The sequence below is a fragment of the Clytia hemisphaerica genome, unplaced genomic scaffold (assembly GCF_902728285.1).
Source record: "Clytia hemisphaerica strain Z4C2 unplaced genomic scaffold, Clytia hemisphaerica genome assembly, whole genome shotgun sequence".
Lineage (NCBI taxonomy): Eukaryota > Metazoa > Cnidaria > Hydrozoa > Leptothecata > Clytiidae > Clytia > Clytia hemisphaerica.
In genome coordinates this window covers 307,478-327,489 of record NW_027103852.1, presented here as the reverse complement: position 1 = coordinate 327,489, position 20,012 = coordinate 307,478, and the positions used below count along the sequence as shown (strand labels likewise).

Here is a 20,012-nt window from a genome sequence, read left to right as displayed (position 1 = left end):
AATATACCATATAAATCTCAAAGTAAACTTTTTATAAAGTTTCAAATGTATCCATTTCTATTCTTTTTTCGAAATTCTTTATTTGATCAGTATAGCTCAAAGCAAAGTTAAGTTTTTTTTGTTTGCTTTGTTGCGTCAAATGGTAGGACAAATGGGCAAATATTTTACTGCTTGTAAATAAGATAATGAATCTCTTTTTGGGACATTTGAGATAAGATCTCACCGAGTGTGACCTGTTAGAAATTCGCTTAAAAGGTCGTAAAAATGTTTATAAACTCCAGGTATGGTCATCACTCTTAACGAGATTTTTGAAAAAATCTAGTCTCTAACTAGACTCTTTGTGCTATTGACTGGATGGTTGGCCGATACAATTCAACAATGTGTCGTAAAGCTACCTGATATTCGACGGAATAGGAACTATTTAGGAACTCAGCGGACGATTTTCGACCAATTAAGGTTCTACTGTTTCTGTGATATATGTAGATTAGCATGATTCTTGAGCCCGCACCTTTCCCGCCCTCGATATTAAACTTTACTTCCTTTGTTATAAGCCCTTGTTATTCAGAGAACTAAACGTCCTAAAAGTAAAACTCCAAAAAATATCACAATCAGACACATAGCCATCTACCAATTAATCTAGCTAAATCAAAATTTGAAATAAAATGACTTTCACAGGGGTAGAAAACAAAAACTTTTAAAACAGACTAGGCTTATGATATTGACACTTTCATTTTCAGATTGCCAATATATATTGCAATTAATAAATTGAAAATATCCGTAATTTTTACATTTTGGTTGAAAACTGATTCTTTTGTTCATAATATTGGATTATTTTCGATGAGAAAACTGCTTTTAAAAAAAAGCCTTTATTTTTGTCGCACTAAAACATCGTGTTCAGAAGAAAAAAATTGAACTATAATTTAAATGCGATAAAGGAGAGTATACTGCGTGTCTGGAAAAAAGCGCGGCACAGAATTTATGGGTAGAAATTTATTTTGATTTTTAATGACCTAATCATTCAATATTTATTTACAGTTGACGCTCTCTAGTTCGACGTTCTACTATTCCATAAGGCTCCCTTATTCGATTAGATTTAAAGTCCCCGTCAACAAGAAACTCTCATAAACGACGCTCCCTTATTCGATGAAAATCCAATTCCCCTTGAAGATCGAATTAGAGAGCGTCAATTCTCGATATTTCAAAAAGACAACCAAATCAATCAAATCTTTTGCATATACCTTTAAAGAAATTTTGGTGTGAAGTCTAGGTATTTCTCATCATATAAGACGACTTGGAGTCGATTTGAATAGTTTTTGGGGCTTTTGAAATTTTCACAACAAGATCGCAAAAGGGTGGCCTATGTTTTGTTTTAAATTCCTTCAAATCACCATACACCATTGGACGCAGAATTTTTTTTCACGTAGATTCTAAGATTTCTATATCAAAATTCATGGCCCTTTGAAGTACTATGTATACGGTATTTTTAGCGCTCTACTTACTTGTAGTCCGGCAGCGAATATAATAAAACTTTTAGCGAGCATCCTCCAAATTTCGCCGCCAAAATTTCTAACTTTGAGATTTAAAATTGACCGTGACGTGAGAATCAATGTCATTGGACTGGAGTCCAAATTAAATACTGTCCTTTAGAGTCTTATAGGCAGGATTCATAGTGCGACCTGAAATACTCACACACAGGTCATTAAATCACACACAACGGTCGTGTAACAGGGAAAAAAATTGGCAGAAGAAATGAAAAATTACGAAATCCGGAAGCATTAACGCAATGACGCAATATAAAACATGTATGTAAAAACAACATAATATTATGATTATGAGAGTTATTTAAAAATGTAACAAGCATCAAGTGACATACCGTTACTACAAGGAAGGTTTGCAATAAAGCGACTTATTGTTTTGTTCAACCATTATATTCTGCGTTCTCATCATCAACGGTTCACAGCCAGAAGATATTGCAGAGAAGAGGTTCTGTCGTACTGGTCGTGGGATGGTGATAACTACCTCTCCCATTTTGAGCTACAGGCTGAGGTTGAGCCAACCTCGTACCCTGTGTATTATCAGCTTTTTGACGTTTATATTATAGGTTTAAGATGATAGTGTCCGAGATAGCGTCAGGGAATAAGGCGGGCTCGTGGAGGTCAAAATTCTTGCAACGTTACAAATCATTTTCAGAAGCTCATTTTGGGCTCAAACGAAGCGTATAACTAAGTAGAATAAGATTCAGTCTAGGCAGATATTTTTTTGTTCTGAAATTTTGCGTAATTCGCAAAAATCCTCGATTTTGCGCTATTTTGATGACGTCATAAAAATTGAAATTGCAATAACTTTTGATAGAATCATCAAAATAAATTCAAATTTTCACAAAATCAAAAGATGCATTTCAATACCCTGCAGGGTATTCTCTCCTCTGGCGTCCATCAGTGCAGTAACGTAAATAAAGCATTTGAAACTTCTAAGGCTTTTTTCTAATGGAGTGTTTACTGGCAACACTGACCTTTATATTTTTGGAGATCAAGAAAATCATGATAAAAATAAATATAAAGCAAAAGGCCAAGGTTGGCGAAGAATGTATTGGCGGGTGGGCGCACAGGGCGGGTTTCAGCGGGAAGCTCGGTTCTCGGCAAATGTTTTTCTCTCAATCAAAACAAACCAAGATGGCCAAATGAGGAGGTGATCGAAAATGAAACTAAATTTTTCACACGACTTTGCAAATATTTTAGACCCAAACTGCCTTTATGCTTTATCATGAAATTTTCAAGGTGGCTTGATTGAACTTGTTTTTTTCCTGTTTCACTTTCATGTCTTACTTTATTTAATGTTTTTTTGTCAAGTTTAGATAGGCCAGGGTTGATGCTTTTTTTGCCTTTTCTCCTCTACTCTTCCTTCTGTGTTCTGACAGCTTGATGGTGGCTTGGGAAATGCCGTGTGTTTTGTTTTTGTTTATCGATATTACGCACGCGGCAATGTGTGCTATAAACAAGTGTGTAACTTGAAGCACGAGTGATGTCAAATGCTCCATCGTTTTGCTACTAATTTGGTCTTCTTCATTCCAGATATTCTATTCCACTGCGGATACGACCCTGCCGGTGCACCCAACAGTCGGGTGCTGTTGTCGGGTGCTCGAAGCTAGAAATTTTAAGGTTGGCAAACGATATCATCCACCAGGATGCATCCTCTCTTATTTCCCCCCTATTTTCTACTTTCCTATCTTCTATCCTGATTTTCTGACTTTCTCTAGTGTTTCTAACTGTTTTCTAAGTATTTTTCTGAAATTTGCCCGTACCGTTGAAATAGGTCGCCGACCCCCGGCTCGAACCACCAAATACAAGCACCCTTGGTTTACAAACCCAATGCCTAACCGCTAGCGCCATCGAGACACGGCAGAATGCTGTCATTCACAAATACTTATAGTGTGTAATTTACAGACCTTTATTAGGAAAGCTCCCAACCCTACTGGTGCCCCTACAAGGATCCCTACGGGATCCTAAGTTAGGTCACAGGGTACGGATGCCCCTAAGAAGGCCTTCGGCCTTATATTGTGACTCTCGAGCTCCAACCTTAACCCTAACTGATAATAACCGAACCCCCGTCTAGGTCCGTAGATTGAAAAATTTCACTTGCATCCTGGTGGATGATATCGTCTGCCAACCAAATTTTAACACCCGACAGTCAGGTGCACTTTGTCGGGTGCTATATCTTGGGCGCTCTTAACAGCACCCGACATGTAACGGGCGGGTGGCGATTTTGCCCATCAGAGGCGATGTCGAGTGTTGATTGTCGGGTGTTCTCACTAAGTTAGGAATTTTAAGCACCCGACTGTTGGGTGCACAATTTTCGGGTGTTTTCGCAAATTTAGAAATTTCAGCACCCTACAAAACACCCGACAGCACCCGACTGTCGGGTGCACCGGCAGGGTCGTCTGCGGATTTTTCTCATATTGGGCCTTTCCAGAATTTGTCTGTAACAGGGCGGACGGCACAGTATTTCCGAGCGACGGGTACATAATGCATAAAGCATAATGCATATTGCATAATGCATAATGCATAATATTTGAAAAATTTCAATTTTAGAGGCCATAATAAGGAGAATTTGAAAAATAATACTTTCAACAAAACAAATATACCATTTTCTACCAGAAAATAAAGGTTAAAAAGCCGTAAATTTGAATTTTGGATGATGATAGGGTGGGGCGTCAAATGTCAAAGTCAGAAAATTCAAGATGTAGTGTTTTTTTATGAAAATTTAACCTATTGTGAGGCATTCTGCGCAATTTTTAAGGTCAGAAGTTCAAAATTGGCCGAACCCCCCTGGGGGTACTGATTCGCACTACAGGCAAAAATTGGAAAAAATGGCATTTTCTGGCCTTTTCAGGCCTGTAAATATGTCAAAACTATTGCAAATTCTATTTTTTTCACTTGCTGTACTAAATTTTATGAAGAAACAACAAAATAATCATATTGGATTGAAAATTGTGCCTATTAGAGCCCTAAAAGAGCCGTTTTAAGCCAATTTTGGGTAGCAAAATGCTTTTTAAGGCCAATTTTGCAAGCTCATAAACTTTAAACTGATCGATTCACATGCCTGAAATTTTCAGAGATGGAAGTCTTCAATAAAGTCTTTAAGCAAAATGAAGTTCCAGTTTTTCACTTTTTTCAAAAAATCATAATGGCGTCTTCAAAAATCGCTTTTTAGCAAAAAAAAATCATACTTCTCAAAAAATAGCATTTTTTAAGGCAAGCTTCTACAAACTGAGTTTAAATGCTGACTGAAATTTTTTTTGCAGTGATAATATACTGGAGATACTCCAGGGAAATCAAAATCATTTGCGTCTGGGATGGGTCTATGTCTGCCATTATGGAAATAAAATCCCTGCTAATAGTCATTTTTCAGGCCAAAAACCCAAATTTGGACTGAAAAAATCTCTAAAATGTCAATAGACATGGGTCCAAATTTTCTTGCAGTGATAGTATTCTGGAAATACTACAGGAAAATCAAAGTCATCTGGGCTTGGGATTTGGGTATATCCACCATTTTGGAATTGAAATTCCTGCTAAAACGCAATATTTCAATCAAAAATCCAATTTTTCACTCAAAAAATCTTAAAAATGGCAATAGACATGAACCTAAAATCTTTTTGCAGTGATAGTCTTCTGGAAATACTCCAAGGAAATCAAAATTGTTTGGGTTTAGGATTTGGGTATATCCACCATTATGGAATTGAAATATGTGTTAAAACTGGCTAAAATGCAACGTTTCAAGCAAAAACCTCGTTTTTGAATAAAAATTGCTCTAAAATAACAATAGACATGGACCCAAATTTTTTTGAAGTGATAGTATTCTGTGAATATTCCTGGAAAAACAAAATCATTTCAGTCTGAGATTTGTTTACATCCACCCTTATGGAAATGAAATCTTTGTTAAAATGCTACATATTTCCATCCAATATATCATAATTGACTAAATATTGTGTATATTACATTAAGCAAAGAATGTAAAAATCCCATTTCACTCAACAATTCTTTATAGCCCACTTACATTTCCATTTTCAAGACTTGTTCCGTCAAAAAAAGATTGAATTTTAGCTTGAAATATTATATACATTTTAAAACTGGCTTCAGTTTAAAAATCGCGGTCCCAGAAGCATGTTATACCTGAATAGTTTTTACCCCTAGAGTATTTACAGAACACTATCACTGCAAAAAGATTTTAGGTTCATGTCTATTGCCATATTAGAGCAGTTTTTAAGTCAATATAATATTTTTGCTCGAAATGTTGCAATTTAACCAGTTTTAACACATATTTCAATTCCATAATGGCGGATATACCCAAATCCTGAACCCAAACAATTTTGATTTCCCTGGAGTATTTCTAGAAGACTATCACTGCAAAAAAATTTGGGTCCATGTCTATTGTCATTTTAGAGCAATTTTTATTCAAAAACGGGGTTTTTGCTTGAAACATTGTATTTTAGCCAGTTTTAACACATATTTCAATTCCATAATGGTGGATATACCCAAATCCTAAACCCAAACAATTTTGATATCCTTGGAGTATTTCCAGAAGACTATCACTGCAAAAAGATTTTAGGTTCATGTCTATTGCCATTTTTAAGATTTTTTGAGTGAAAAATTGGATTTTTGATTGAAATATTGCGTTTTAGCAGGAATTTCAATTCCAAAATGGTGGATACACCCAAATCCCAAGCCCAGATGACTTTGATTTTCCTGTAGTATTTCCAGAATACTATCACTGCAAGAAAATTTGGACCCATGTCTATTGACATTTTAGAGATTTTTTCAGTCCAAATTTGGGTTTTTGGCCTGAAAAATGGCTATTAGCTGGGATTTTATTTCCATAATGGCAGACATACCCTTATCAAAACTCAGTATACTTTAAGTATATGTTATTCTGTACTGCAAGTATACTTTCAGAAGTACTAAAAGTATACTTTCAGTATATATTTTGATGTTTTAGGAAGTATACTTTAAGTACTAAATTTTTGGAACAATATTCCATATACTTTAAGTATACTGCATGGAAGTGTACTTCATATATACTGCAAAAAAGTATAAATAAAGTATACTTTCATAGAAGTTGCTATTATTAACCACATGGCCATTCAAAACACATTTTCAATGAAATTTGAAAAGTTCATGCCTATAAGGCTTATGAATTTCAAGAAATTTTAAAACTAAACTTCATTAATCTGATACATTGAAAGTAACAGTAAAGTAACTGTAAGTAACATTGAAAGTAAATATTCTTAAAAACTCTTTAGCAGATAAAGAAAATCTGTATCCGCACTCACACCAGGTTTAACTTAAACTACCTAACTCATCATGCTGTCACAGACTCACTAGTATAATCACAAACAAGATTCATTACATTCATATAGTGCACCATTAGTTTTGAATAATATACAGGTAATCTTTATACTTACATTAGCAAGGTCACTGCACACCATCCATTGAACTTTACTTATCGTTAAAGCAAACCCTTCATCTTCAAATTTATAAATGTTTAAAAACTTTCAACTGTTCAAAAAATTGTCAAAAACAAATTTCTCTCACAACACCACACTCATTTAATGTTCTGATGTATGAGAGAATTTTTTCATGTGTTTCAAAGTTTTTATGAGATTCACTTCTTTTTAAAAAAACCTTTCATGCATGAAAATTAACAAAGGAAAAATGATTTCAAAACAAATAAGAACTTTCCCACTCCAAGGGCAGTATACTTAAAGTATACTTTTTGATCTAATACACCTAGCTATTTTTATTTTTATCTCATTTTGAAAAACAAGTACAGTAAAGTATAAAAACAGTATACTTTTCTCATACTTTCTTATTGCAGTATAAATGCAGTACACATTTTGTTAATTTGAGTGATGCTTTGATTTTGGTAAGTATACTTAGAGTATACTTTAATCTTTAAATTTGAGCAAAAGTATGAATGCAGTATACTTTCTATATACTGAAAGTATACTTTTCTAGTCAATATTTTGGTAAGGGTAGACCCATCCCAGACGCAAATGATTTTGATTTCCCTGGAGTATCTCCAGTATACTATCACTGCAAAAAAAATTTCAGTCAGCATTTAAACTCAGTTTGTAGAAGCTTGCCTTAAAAATGCTATTTTTTGAGAAATATGATTTTTTTTGCTAAAAAGCGATTTTTGAAGACGCCATTATGATTTTTTGAAAAAAGTGAAAAACTTGAAATTCATTTTGCTTAAAGACTTTATTGAAGACTTCCATCTCTGAAAATTTCAGGCATATGAATCGATCAGTTTAAAGTTTATGAGCTTGCAAAATTGGCCTTAAAAAGCATTTTGCTACCCAAAATTGGCTTAAAACGGCTCTTTTAGGGCTCTAATAGGCACAATTTTCAATCCAATATGATTATTTTGTTGTTTCTTCATAAAATTTAGTACAGCAAGTGAAAAAAATAGGATTTGCAATAGTTTTGACATATTTTCAGGCCTGAAAAGGCCAGAAAATGCCAATTTTTCCAATTTTTGCCTGTAGTGCGAATCAGTACCCCCAGGGGGGTTCGGCCAATTTTGAACTTCTGACCTTAAAAATTGCGCAGAATGCCTCACAATAGGTTAAATTTTCATAAAAAAACACTACATCTTGAATTTTCTGACTTTGCCCCAAAAATGACTGTTGACGCCCTACCCTAATGATGACGAAAATCCATGATCGACTAAAAATGCTTGTCGCCATTATGATTTTCATAGTTGTATTTTACAGAACGTAGTTTAGAGTAAAAAAAACACGAAAATATCTCCTCCGTATTTTACTTTTCTAATCCACAACGTAAATTTTATAGCAAGATCTTCATTCTAGGTTTTCTCAGAGATCTTTTCGAACAATTACTAATAAATTTCAACGGGTTTTCCCTCTTAAAAAAGAATTAACCATGTGAAGCGGACAGAAGCCAATATCCAGCAATATAAATTAAAGAGCTTTATGCGAAAGCTAGACCAAAGAAAATAGACTTTGAATCTTTTTACAGTCAAATGTTTATGTGTTTACCTTTTTTTGAGAAAGAAGAAGAGGGAAAACCTTTCTGATCTGTTGCATCTTCTTATTATTTATGCTAAGGAAAACCTTTTGTTGTTATGATTCGAATGTTTTCTCTTTCGTTCGGATTCGAAAAGTAAATTTCATGTCTGGGGAAATCCCTCTGATTGGAATGTTTACAAAGAAACTCTTCTATAAAGAGGATTTCGCGGTTTTATGCATTTTATACCCGTCGTATTTCCGAGGGCAAAGTTTTTCAGCAAAATTCAAAATTTCCAAGGTGAGAGAAGAAAATGTATGAATTTCCAAGGCAATTGAATTAAAAAAGGCTAAATAGAGTGGAATTTCCGATGCATTTAGCAAAAGTACATAGATTTTCATCAGAATTTCCGACCCACCACTGGAAAAGAAAATTATTTCCGAGGCTAGAAAAAATTAAAAATGCACGTCGTCCGACGGGGTATACAAAAATTTTCTGGAATGGCCCATTTCCGTTCGATTTAAAAGCCTACTTGGTTCGGTGAAATGGTGGCCGAATTGCCGTCCCATTGTTTGTTAGATAGTTAGAGCAGTTGACGATTCGTCCTTATTAGGACTTGTCAGCACTGCATACTGCACCCTGGCTAGGCAGATCGAATTCTAGTTCTAGTTAGTTCTAGTTCTAGTTATGTATTTGCATAAGACAATTAAGCCTAATCTCGCAAATTCTACGTAAAAATTACAAAAATGAAAAATTTTTAAATGTGCTGTCAGCAATACATAGATTGAAATATAAGTTAGTTATGTATAAAAGTTTGTTTATTTAAAATCTAATATAAATAAATAAATGTATGTAAATATACAATGTATAGCAATGTGCCCTCCTGGTTATTACCAAAGGGCTTTATGGCAACTCCTGAACTTGGGCACATGATGTACGGTTGTATGTACGTGTATGTAAATATAAATAAGCTATAATATAAAATGATCTTAATGTCGAAATCTTAAATTTTAAGCAGACAGATTTGAGTTGATTAGCTTGCATAGTAGATTAGTGTGGAAAAGTGTGAGAATTTATTCAAAAACTAGCAAAAGGATTTGAGTAAGTAGTTTAGTGTAAGTTTTATCTATCTTAGTGATTTTGTAAGAGTTGAAATTCCTAAAGTTAAATTTTCATCTATTTCTTTTTTAAATTCGTTTTCATCAACAAGGTTTGCAACATTTGATGGCAGTTTATTCCAGTACTGTACGGTGGAGGGAAAGAAAGATGATGAATAGCACTTAACTCTCCCTTGAATCGGTTGGAATTTCACATTACAACAGCGTTGCCTCTTTGGGTGGATTTTTAAGTCAACAAACCTTTTACCGGATGTAATATCGTGTAGCATCTTAATTTTTGATTTGTATCTCCAACCTTCAAGGGTTTCAAGGTCCAAAGGCTTTCTGAGGGATTCTGGGCTGACTTCATAACTCCACTCATTGGCTATCCAGCGTATTGATTTTCATTTCAATTTGGTGAATTAAAGATTGATTATCTACTGGATCCCATACCGTACTTGCGTATTCCACCAATGGTCTTATGAATATTTTATAGCATGTTAGTCCCGTGTTTATGTCAGTCCATGACAAATTTCGTTGTAAAAACATTCTCGTGTTGGTTGCCTTTGATGTAATGCAGTTTATGTGGTTATTCCATGTTAGGTTCTTTGAGATGGTGATACCAAGGTACTTTGCTTTCTCAACAGTTTTTAGTGTTTGACCATGAATATTATATTCTGAGTCAATGATATTTCTCTTGTTGGTTACTCTCAAGACTAGACATTTATCAGGATGGAATTGCATTGACCAATTTGTCTCCCAGGAGACAAGATTGTTTAAGTCCTTTTGAAGTTGAAAAGCCTCTTCAATCGAGAGTAATGAACGATAAAGGTATGCATCATCTGCAATAGAGCTATTTTTTATTTAACTTCGTCGGGCAAATCGTTTATGTAAATTAAGAAAAGCAACGGTCCAAGGACTGTACCCTGAGGTACTCCAGAAATGACGCACGTGAGGATTTTGATGATTTCCCACGTACAACAACACACTGAGTACGGTTTGATAAGAAGTCCCTAATCCAGGACAAGATGTCGCCGTTGATTCCATAATAATGTTTTAGTTGAATGATCAGTTTACGATGACTGACTTTGTCGAAAGCCTTACTGAAGTCTAGTAGAATGCTATCCACTTGTTCAATTGCCTATCATCTCACGCCATAAAACTAATTGTGGCGCAAGAAAAGTCAAAGTTTGAAATTTTTGTTGTATTTGTGACTGTTGTAAAGCAGGATTAGGGTGAAATCGAATATTCGAGGGAGGGGCTAAAAAATTTGAGATAGAAATGAACATACAAATGGGGGGGGCTTTAAAACGAACGCTGACGAACAAGGGGGGAGTTTTGAATTGAATATATTTTCGCTGCAACGCAGCAGGATAACCCCTTACAAAAAAAGTAGATTACTCTAATACAATGGGGGAACCTAGAAGAAACTGAAAAATGGTTACAGAACTAAAGAAAAAAATTAATAAACGATTATCATAATATTAATAGTAACAACAAAAGTATGAATAATATTTTTACTTTTATTTTATGACAATTTCTTTGAGTAGTTTTATTTGAAAAGTTCTTCCTGTTACACCACCCACCCCCTCCCACCCCGGGAAAACACTAAGTTCACGCACACACATTTGAACAGAAACACACACACACACACAAACATTATTCATCTTCAGCTTTGTATTTGACTAAATAGAATTTTGTAGCTAAAGATTTTAGTTCATCAACAGTATCAAGGTTGTGAAAATCAGTGTCAGGATGATTTATTAGTATTAGTATATCAATTACTCATTCCATTGTTTTGACGAAGGACGAGAGAAAGAGTTAAGTCCAAAATTTGTTGTTTTGACTGTTGAAAGTTTTAGTAGTTTAATAGCTTTGCCCCTTTTGCCAGTTTTGTGATCAATTTCATCAAAATTAAGTGTTGATAGGACATCAGACGGAAGATTGCCCTGGAGGTATTTTTGAATAAATAAGATATTCATTACTTTCATCTGATCAAAGATTTTGAGTAATTTAAGCTGACAGTATTGTCACAGTCCCCAGAGTTGACTAGCATAGCGAACATGAGAGGCAAAAATTGCATGATAAATGTTTAAGTAGTAAGTTTGCGACCGCAGTTGAGGGCGACCCGAAGGCTCCCTTTTCGTATAGCTGTCTACCCGAAGGTAGGGGAGGGCGTCACTACTTTCCCTGGATTTCTCCACTTACCCTTGATCCGTCTCTTTAGTTGCTGAGCATCAAGCAGAGAGGCATCAAGTACCATTTCGGGAATCTTTGGTATGACCCAGCTGGGGATCAAACCCACAACCTTGCGCACCGTAGCTGGTTGCTCTACCTTTATGCTACGGTCACTTGTAATAATAATGTAATATGTAATAATATGTAATAAATGTTTAGAAAGATGTGAATTGGAACATAGTGACAAAGTTTGGATATTGCCCCATTTGTCCTTCTCAATTTAGCAGCAACGAAAGAAGTATAAACGTTCCAGTTTAGATGATTGTCAAGGTGAACACCCAAATACTTCACACTTTTACTTGGTGATAGGATTTTCCCCCAAAGCTTAATTCTTGGAATACAGTCCATCTGTCTCCAAGGGGAACGAAAAATAACAAACTCAGTTTTGCTAGCATTTAAGGAATTTTTGTTAGCATTAAGCCAACTGACTAAGTCTCTGAGATCAGCATTAACCCTCCCACAAAGACTCCATACAGTTTTTGAAAAGTTTAGTAATTGAGTATCATCAGCAAAATGATATGTTTCAGAGGTTCTTATACAGCGGTGAAGATCGTTTATATACAAGAGGGTCTGAAAGTAGGGAAATTTGGACAAACGTAGTTTTCGAATGCTCCCTTTCTTATTTTATGCTAAAATGAAACAACCCTTTTTATTTAACTTCAGATATAAAAACTAATAGCAATGGCCTCTCCAGGAAATGATTTTGATGGTTATGAACCATACAGTCCTTCACTATCTGAAGGCATAGTGCACCAAAAGAAAAAACTACGTTCTTGGCTTGTTGAAAGACTTGATGTTAATGATTGCCCTGGATGCTCATGGATTAAAACAAACGGAAAAGTTTTTCGGTTGTCATGGAAACATTATGGAAGACCTGGTTTCGATGAGGAAAGGGTGAGGAAGAAAACTCTGGCTCTGTTTTTTGACTTTCACATTAAAAGAAGAAATACCTGAATCAGAGATATGTTATAGCGGATTTGGATGAAGGACGAGAATTCCTTAGCGGATTGCTTCTTTGTCTTTTCTATTGTAAAGTGTTGATAATAATAATCCATCTCTTTCCCCTTGAGTGTTCTGTTTTTATATGAAAAATGAAGCAGACAAAGTATTCATGCATTACGTTTGCACATATTTTGCTATGATGTTCCCGCTTTTCATCAAAATAATATTTGTAGAAGATACCCCAAAAGCTTCCTTGTAAATGAAATCTATTTTTATCAGCGTGTGTTATGAATTTGAGAAGCTTTCATGATTTCTCTTTAAAATTTTCGGATGTAAATATTTTGACGAATATTGTTTCAATTGACTTGAAATGTTTTCCATAATAAGACATACCGACTTGCTATCTGAAAATATCAGTTAGAAAGTGAGGCACCCCACGGTGTAGTGCGGTATTTCAAATGAAAAAGTACTATTTATAATCTTACAGAAGAAGCTTCTTATAACTTTACTAATGAAAACAATGTTTTTCATTTTTTTAAATTGTCATTCACCAATGTTTTACAGACCCTCTTGATAATTAAAAGTTTTCAATCGTGAACGATAAATGCAGCAGCAGAATCATTGGCTAAGAGGAAATACAAATTTCACGAGTTTGTAATTTAAAAAGTTCAATTTCATATCAAATTTTAATGTCAGGGACAGAGATAGAACAAGGCTTTTTTAAATGTACGTTATCCAGCTCCGCTATAACATATCCTTGCCTGAATTCATTTTCACACTTTTTGAGTTTGCACCAGAATGAAATTCTGTAAAGAAATGAAAGAAAAAAAGGTACATTTCCGATCTGTATCATTTCCGTAACTGATTCTATAGTAAATCCTGGAAAACTTTTTCAAAAATACCTTTGATAATAAGTTGAGATGAAAAAAGGTCAACTCCGTCAGCTGATCTTTCTTTTTACCTGGAAAAGGTTGCAGTGGACTGCAAAATGCAAATTGAATTTCTTTATAGAAAAAAGCTGAAAAAAACTCTGGACAGTCTTTTATTTATTCAAAAAATTATAAAGATAAGCAACATGTCCCTTAATAAATCCGCCCCTAAATCTGCAAGCTAGTAGCTGTCGAAAAAAAGACTCAAAATGCTAAAAATTATATTCTATACACAGGGCTTTACCTGGGAGGCTCCCAGATTTCAGTAACTTGAGATTGTTACTATTGGAAGGCTGTCTAAACTGAAAAGTAATCATTTTTTTTTCTCTAACAAGACTAACGAAGAAGAAACAAAAAAATATGTCTCATTTCTTCTGCTCTTTGTTTTTATAGGATGCAACAATCTTTAGGAAATGGGCAGAACACACTGGCAGATACCAGCAGGGTGATCCACCAGATATTTCAACATGGAAAACACGTTTTAGGAATGCTTTGCACAAAATGCCTGACATTGAAGAGATGACAAATTATCACCAGTTGGATGGCAATGATCCCTTCCGAGTGTACCGTTTCCGTACACCAGGTTTGAAAATATAAGAGTAAACCATATAAAAACATAGCCAAAATGATAAGAACAAGTTAAGAACATTTTAAAGGTTTTGCAGACTCTAAATCACCCAATTTTTTCGGAAAATAGACAAAAAATACCCAAATAATGGCGAAAATAAAAATATGCTCAGAACATTTTCAGGCTTAAAAACTCAAAAAGTTAAGAACATCCCAAGGTTTAAAAAAGTTTTGATGTTCTTATAAAAAAACGTGTATCAACAGCCAACCTTATGGGAACAAGTGAAACTTGAATACTGTACTTAATTTTGCGATCCATACTCATTTATTTATTTCATTTATCAGGTTCAAAATAATTTTCAGCACTATTTTGCGTATGTATTAATAAAAATCATTTATGGACTTTGATAATTTGGGAATTATGTTGATGTTTATTTTATATATTTTTTAAATTTTTTTCTGTTCTTTTACAGAGGAGCTTGAGATTATCAAGAATAAGGCAAACGATTCAAATCACATGAATGGCGGTAAAGCAAATACAGTAAGTTGTAATGTAAGCTGCAGAAATCACGACGCAACGCCTGCGTTTCCCACTAGTTTTATTGTTTAAATTCAAAATTATTGGCAAACTCCCGGTCTTCTTCGGGTACTTTTCTATAAAAACTATTCTATTGATTAAAAAAGGGGTGTACAATGCAGAAGTAGGGCTAACCTAATTCACTACAAGTAGCTTTGTAGGGAGCGCGAATAGACGGACAGCTTTTAAACTTAAAGCAGATTCGGATACTCCATAAGCATGGCTTGGTATGTATTCACTCTAAGGGTCACGGCTCCGTAAGAGAATCTGCTCAGGTTTGGCCGGATTTGGGATGATTGCGGTGATTGGTTAAAACAAAACAATCGCACCAAAATAAAAACCATCTATGAACATTAGAAATAAATTGCTTTCGTTTTCAAGCAAAAAGTAATCGTGGTTTTGATTGTTTTGGCTTATTAACCAGGTCAGATAGTCACATTCACCATATCCCTTCATCAAAGAGCGTGGTATGCACGGAATGGATGATCAGTTCTATGACGTATGAGACTAAACAGCTTGTGCTTTTCTTTTCTAGAACCCACCACCCTATCCTTACCAAAGCTACCAGCAGCAAACACCATACTACGGAAACACTGCACCGCAAATGGATCTCAATGGTTTTGCTAAGGAACTCGAAATGCAATCAGTAAGATGACTACAGTAACATTGCTCCCTTCGTTATTGTCCAAAGTGGGAACAGAAAAGTTTTTTGTGATACGGCTCTCTTTCAGCTATAGTTAGGGAAACGTTACTCTATCCAAGATTCCTCCTCCTTTCAAAATTTAGACCCCCTCAAAAGACAATGTACCATTTTGAATCGAATGTTTTGAAATTGTAAAATCACAATCAAAACCAAATTATTATCAATCACCAAAAAAAGTGCGCCAAGTAAGCTGGTTCAATTTTGGTTTAGTCACCGAAAACAAAGGACACAAATGCGTCAGTTTTTGCGCACATCACAGCTTCCTCCTCCTTTCTAAATTTAAACTGGCCCTCAAAAGACAATGTACCGTTTTGAATCGAATGTTTTGAAATTGCTAAACAATTAAAAAAAGAATGTCACTTGTCAGCCATAACTATTGAAATTACACAACAGTTTACTTTCAGTTGGGTTGTACCCTGTTCGTATTCTTAATCTATCTTTCCTTGGATTTCCAGCAAATGCAAGGTGGTATGGGAGAAATGCGCCATACACAACAACAACAACAAACTACTGGTGGAATGTATGTTCCTCCACCGCAAAACCAACCACCTCAATTGACACCTCAACATCATCAAGCAGCTACCTTGTGTAATGGTATGTTAGAAATATACAGTATTGTCAAGACTCTTGTACGTGTCAAATAAAAGATCAGTCTTTGCAGAAAAATCAAAAACCAAAAAGGAAAAAGTGAAGTTTGGTATCTAATTTTTGCTTCACTTTCCAACCAAAGTAAATGGCAATTCTCAAGATTGATAGATATAATCGATATTTTATGCGTATACTCCAGTAATCTAGGACTTTTAGGCAATCTTTTGATTGTTTTCACGGGGTCCATGGCCAGCCGGCTCGGCCATCTATGAACTGAACAGAACATTGGAAGAAGTGGGGATTCGAACCGCAAATCCCTGGTTTAAGACGCTGACGCCTTTGACCACTTGGCCATCGCTCCTTATTCTCAAGAGATATATATGACCAGCTATCAGGGATAATTTTTACAACGAATTGAATCGCCTTTAATTTCGAAACATTCTTTTTTTCAGATTACATGCCACCAGCTTTTGATGACGACAAGATCGACAGTATCGTTGATGTGAGTAAAATCAATTACTTTCAGCTTTTCCTTTTAAAAATACGGATCAAAATATAGTTATATTTGGTCCATAGACTGTTAATCCCTTCCGTCTTTTTGCTGAAGGGCCTAGAGTTTTTCGAAATTTTCCGAAATAGGGAGGAGGTGCCCAATTAATTCAATTAACTCTTGGTATGTGAGGCTCAAAAAGAGTGCAACTACTTTTTTTTTTAGAGCCTGTGTTTTATTGACGGCTATATATCCTGCTAAGATTCCTAATTCGACTTTTTTTTATATACCTCATTACACAAATATTACTAGTCATTTTATTAACACGAATTGAAAAATCTCGTGTTAATAAAAAGACCCTTAAATTAAAACCAGCCGTAGTGTCCTTGAAAAAGCAAATAAAATTCTTGGTAATTCTTTGCGTGTTAATTTCAAGGCCGTTGAATACTTGCCTTGTAATATAGGTGTAATAAAGGTAGTTCTTCTAACGTGTACTTACATTAAAATTTACTGAAATAGTCAAATGCCAAAACTGATTATCCCTATAAGCGAATGTGGTTGCCTGCTAGGGTCCTTTCTCTCATGATATTTTAGTGTTAAATGATATGTAGGGATCGTGTATGTTGGTTATGCACCATTATAATGACTGATGAGATATTGACGAAATTCTGCTATTTTTTCAAACTTTTCAACGCATCTAAGTGTCGCATATCAAGAATCGTTATGAATTTTTTCTCGCTCCGCTATATAGGAATTTCTTCGCGAGCAACAGCAAGCACAACAACAAACACATCAGCATCAACAAAGCAATAACATGGAACAATTGTCACAGATGAGTAGTGCTATCTCTACATATATCGCTGCTAACAGTAACATACCTGTCACTGGTAAACATTCATGTTCTTATCGTTTATTGGGCTCTTCCAGAAAATTTTTGTACATAGAGGATATATTGGATATTTTGTCCGGGGGTAGTGAAAAATCTGCAAAATTTGCCTTGTTTTACGGGCAAACTTCTTCTAATTAGGCGTGATATTGAATGTCCGGGGGTCAACTGATGCTTGTCTGGGGGTGAGATCCGTTGTCCGGGGGTCAAAATTCACAATGTCCCCCGGACGTAAATTTCCCAAAGATGTTTTATTCTCCACCCCATATTCAAATTTTTTCTGGAAGAGCCCATTCCAAACATCACGAAACGTTATTTGATTGGATAAAAAAAGGCTATTGACCTTAAAAAATTTAATCTGGAAAAAAGTGAGGGACCATACCCATGCTTATAACTAAAAATACCCCACATCAGAAATAACTTTGTTTGGTCGACTTCGAGATTTGTTAACTATTTTTCTTTTTTTTCTCTTTACTCAGCTGTTGGTGTCAAATTGTATTTCTCTGACAAAGAGGTCGAATGCAAGATTGTTAATAACATGAACGGGATGCGGATATCACACGAGCCTCCTCCGGTTGTTCCCACTGATATGGTTCAAGAGCCCGATGCCAAAAATATATTATCCAATATCTTTGGTCCCTTGGATGCAGAACAGATCTATTTTCCAGATTCAGATGACCTAAATACACAGGCTATCTTAAAGAACATACAACGCGGTGTTGTCATCATTGTAAAACCTAATGGAGACATTTGCGCTACGCGTTTATGCCAAGCGCGCGTTTACGTAGCAGATAATGCGTTATCGGCACCCCGTCTATTGAACCGTAGCGAGGAAACGTTGATTTACAGTTTTCAAAATGATTTTGTGCCAAAACTGATTGAATACCAAAACGGCGCGTCTTGTGCGGCACCTTCTTGCGAACGCTATTTCTCGCTCGGTCAGCAGTGGAGGCCTGGGCTGGAACCTTTGAAAGAGATGTTAACTCATTTCTCGGTCACTCATTTCTTAGCTAAGAAAATTTTCAAAGAAATCAAAGCACAGAAACCACTATTTGTTGAAATTTCAAACACAACTAGTTTGGATATGATTCAGAAGCAATTGCAACAGATGGCCTTGGCTAACAAAAACAATGAACAAAAATGATTGGTTTTGATGATATTGTATGATATATCTCATTTTCACATCTAAGAATTATATCAACTTTCTGGAGATTTGGATAGTGGTCATAATGGAATGGCACCAAGGAACTTGTATGTACTCCTGTTTTGCACTTCAGTTCAGTTTGAAAAAAAATATTCTGGTTGGATCAATAAAGTATTAGACGTGTTTTTGTTGTCAACAAATTGGTATGAAATACCGAACACCCTCAAGGGAGTGAGTCAATTTAATTGGGTATTGTGATTGTTTAACTTTATCAAACCATAGTATACGAAAGCCGCGGCTTTCTTATACTATGATCAAACCTATTTAATTCAACGAATAAGCAGTAAAGAAGAACTCGTTTAGCCTCTGTTATGCGATAGGAAGCTTTCAAATTAGAGAGTAAGGAAAGAAATTTTGGCGGGAATTTAATTTGGCGGATGGCTGAAAAAGTGTTTTCGTAGGAAATTCAATTTGGCGGATCAGGGAAAAAGCTAATTTTGGCGAGAATTTAATTTTGCGGATGACGGATTTTTAAATCCGAAATCAGGGTGAAAACATTGATAGCGGCAGTAAATTATGAAAAATAGGACATAAAAAGATAAAAATTAAATTTTACCATCCTTTCTATTGAAATAAATATGTTCTTCAAAAGTCTTATTGACTCAGTTCTATAGCTTCCTGCTAGCCCAGGGAGGCTTTTTCGATTTTATTTGTTTAGAAAAGTTGGTTTGACCTAGCTCATACATAAATTGAACATATAATAGGTTTTCTAACAGCTAGTTTGTTTTTAAGTTGTTGGTCTTTATGATAAGAAAGCTGAAATTTTTTTTTGGATAGAGAAATGAGAAGACATTTAAATGGTGAAGATACTTTTTCAAAAGATAATATACTTTGTTTTTTTTTGTATAATGAGTTTTATATGAAATTTTTCTTAACCAGTTGTAGGGATAGTACTGTATGCTAAGATTTGACTTTTGGTTTTAAAATGAAATTTTTAGTTAAACGGAATGTAAAGTAGTCGTTTGCGTAAGGGTTTCTTGGTGGAGAAAGATGGAATTCTGTGTGAAGTTTAAGGGAAACGGGACGAATACACCCTCTCTCACAGACCCACTGGGAACACTTCCCACTGGAAAAATTGGTCAAAACATCGTCCCCTGGTGCGATGGAAAATTGCACTCTAATTTCTGTTCCCACTGAAAGTAATCAGATATGCAAATCCTCACTGCAAAATATTGTGCCGTTTTTTCCATCCCCACTGAATTTTCTTGCTAAAAAAACAATGGAATTGAAATCTCCAGCCATAATAAAACATGGCAATATTAATCC

At 35.1% G+C, this 20,012-nt stretch overlaps 1 protein-coding gene across 1 annotated transcript; it reads left to right on the top strand.

Moving 5' to 3' along the window:
* Positions 1 to 12,502: 12,502 nt before the first annotated feature.
* LOC136807905 (interferon regulatory factor 2-like) lies at positions 12,503 to 18,857 on the top strand. Its single transcript, XM_067064523.1, has 8 exons — positions 12,503 to 12,754; positions 14,125 to 14,314; positions 14,772 to 14,839; positions 15,411 to 15,521; positions 16,034 to 16,172; positions 16,619 to 16,668; positions 17,408 to 17,543; positions 18,022 to 18,857. Exons 1-8 carry the CDS (start codon positions 12,542 to 12,544, stop codon positions 18,684 to 18,686), a joined length of 1,572 nt encoding a protein of 523 aa, XP_066920624.1. The 5' UTR covers positions 12,503 to 12,541; the 3' UTR covers positions 18,687 to 18,857.
* Positions 18,858 to 20,012: the final 1,155 nt, after the last annotated feature.

Bases quoted from the DNA above. Each gene is read 5' to 3' on its own strand.
- LOC136807905 (XM_067064523.1), top strand. From the start codon at position 12,542: ATGGCCTCTCCAGGAAATGATTTTGATGGTTATGAACCATACAGTCCT. The intron at 14,315-14,771 runs GTTTGAAAATAT...GTTCTTTTACAG, and splicing joins GTACCGTTTCCGTACACCAG to AGGAGCTTGAGATTATCAAG. The intron at 15,522-16,033 runs GTAAGATGACTA...TTGGATTTCCAG, and splicing joins AGGAACTCGAAATGCAATCA to CAAATGCAAGGTGGTATGGG.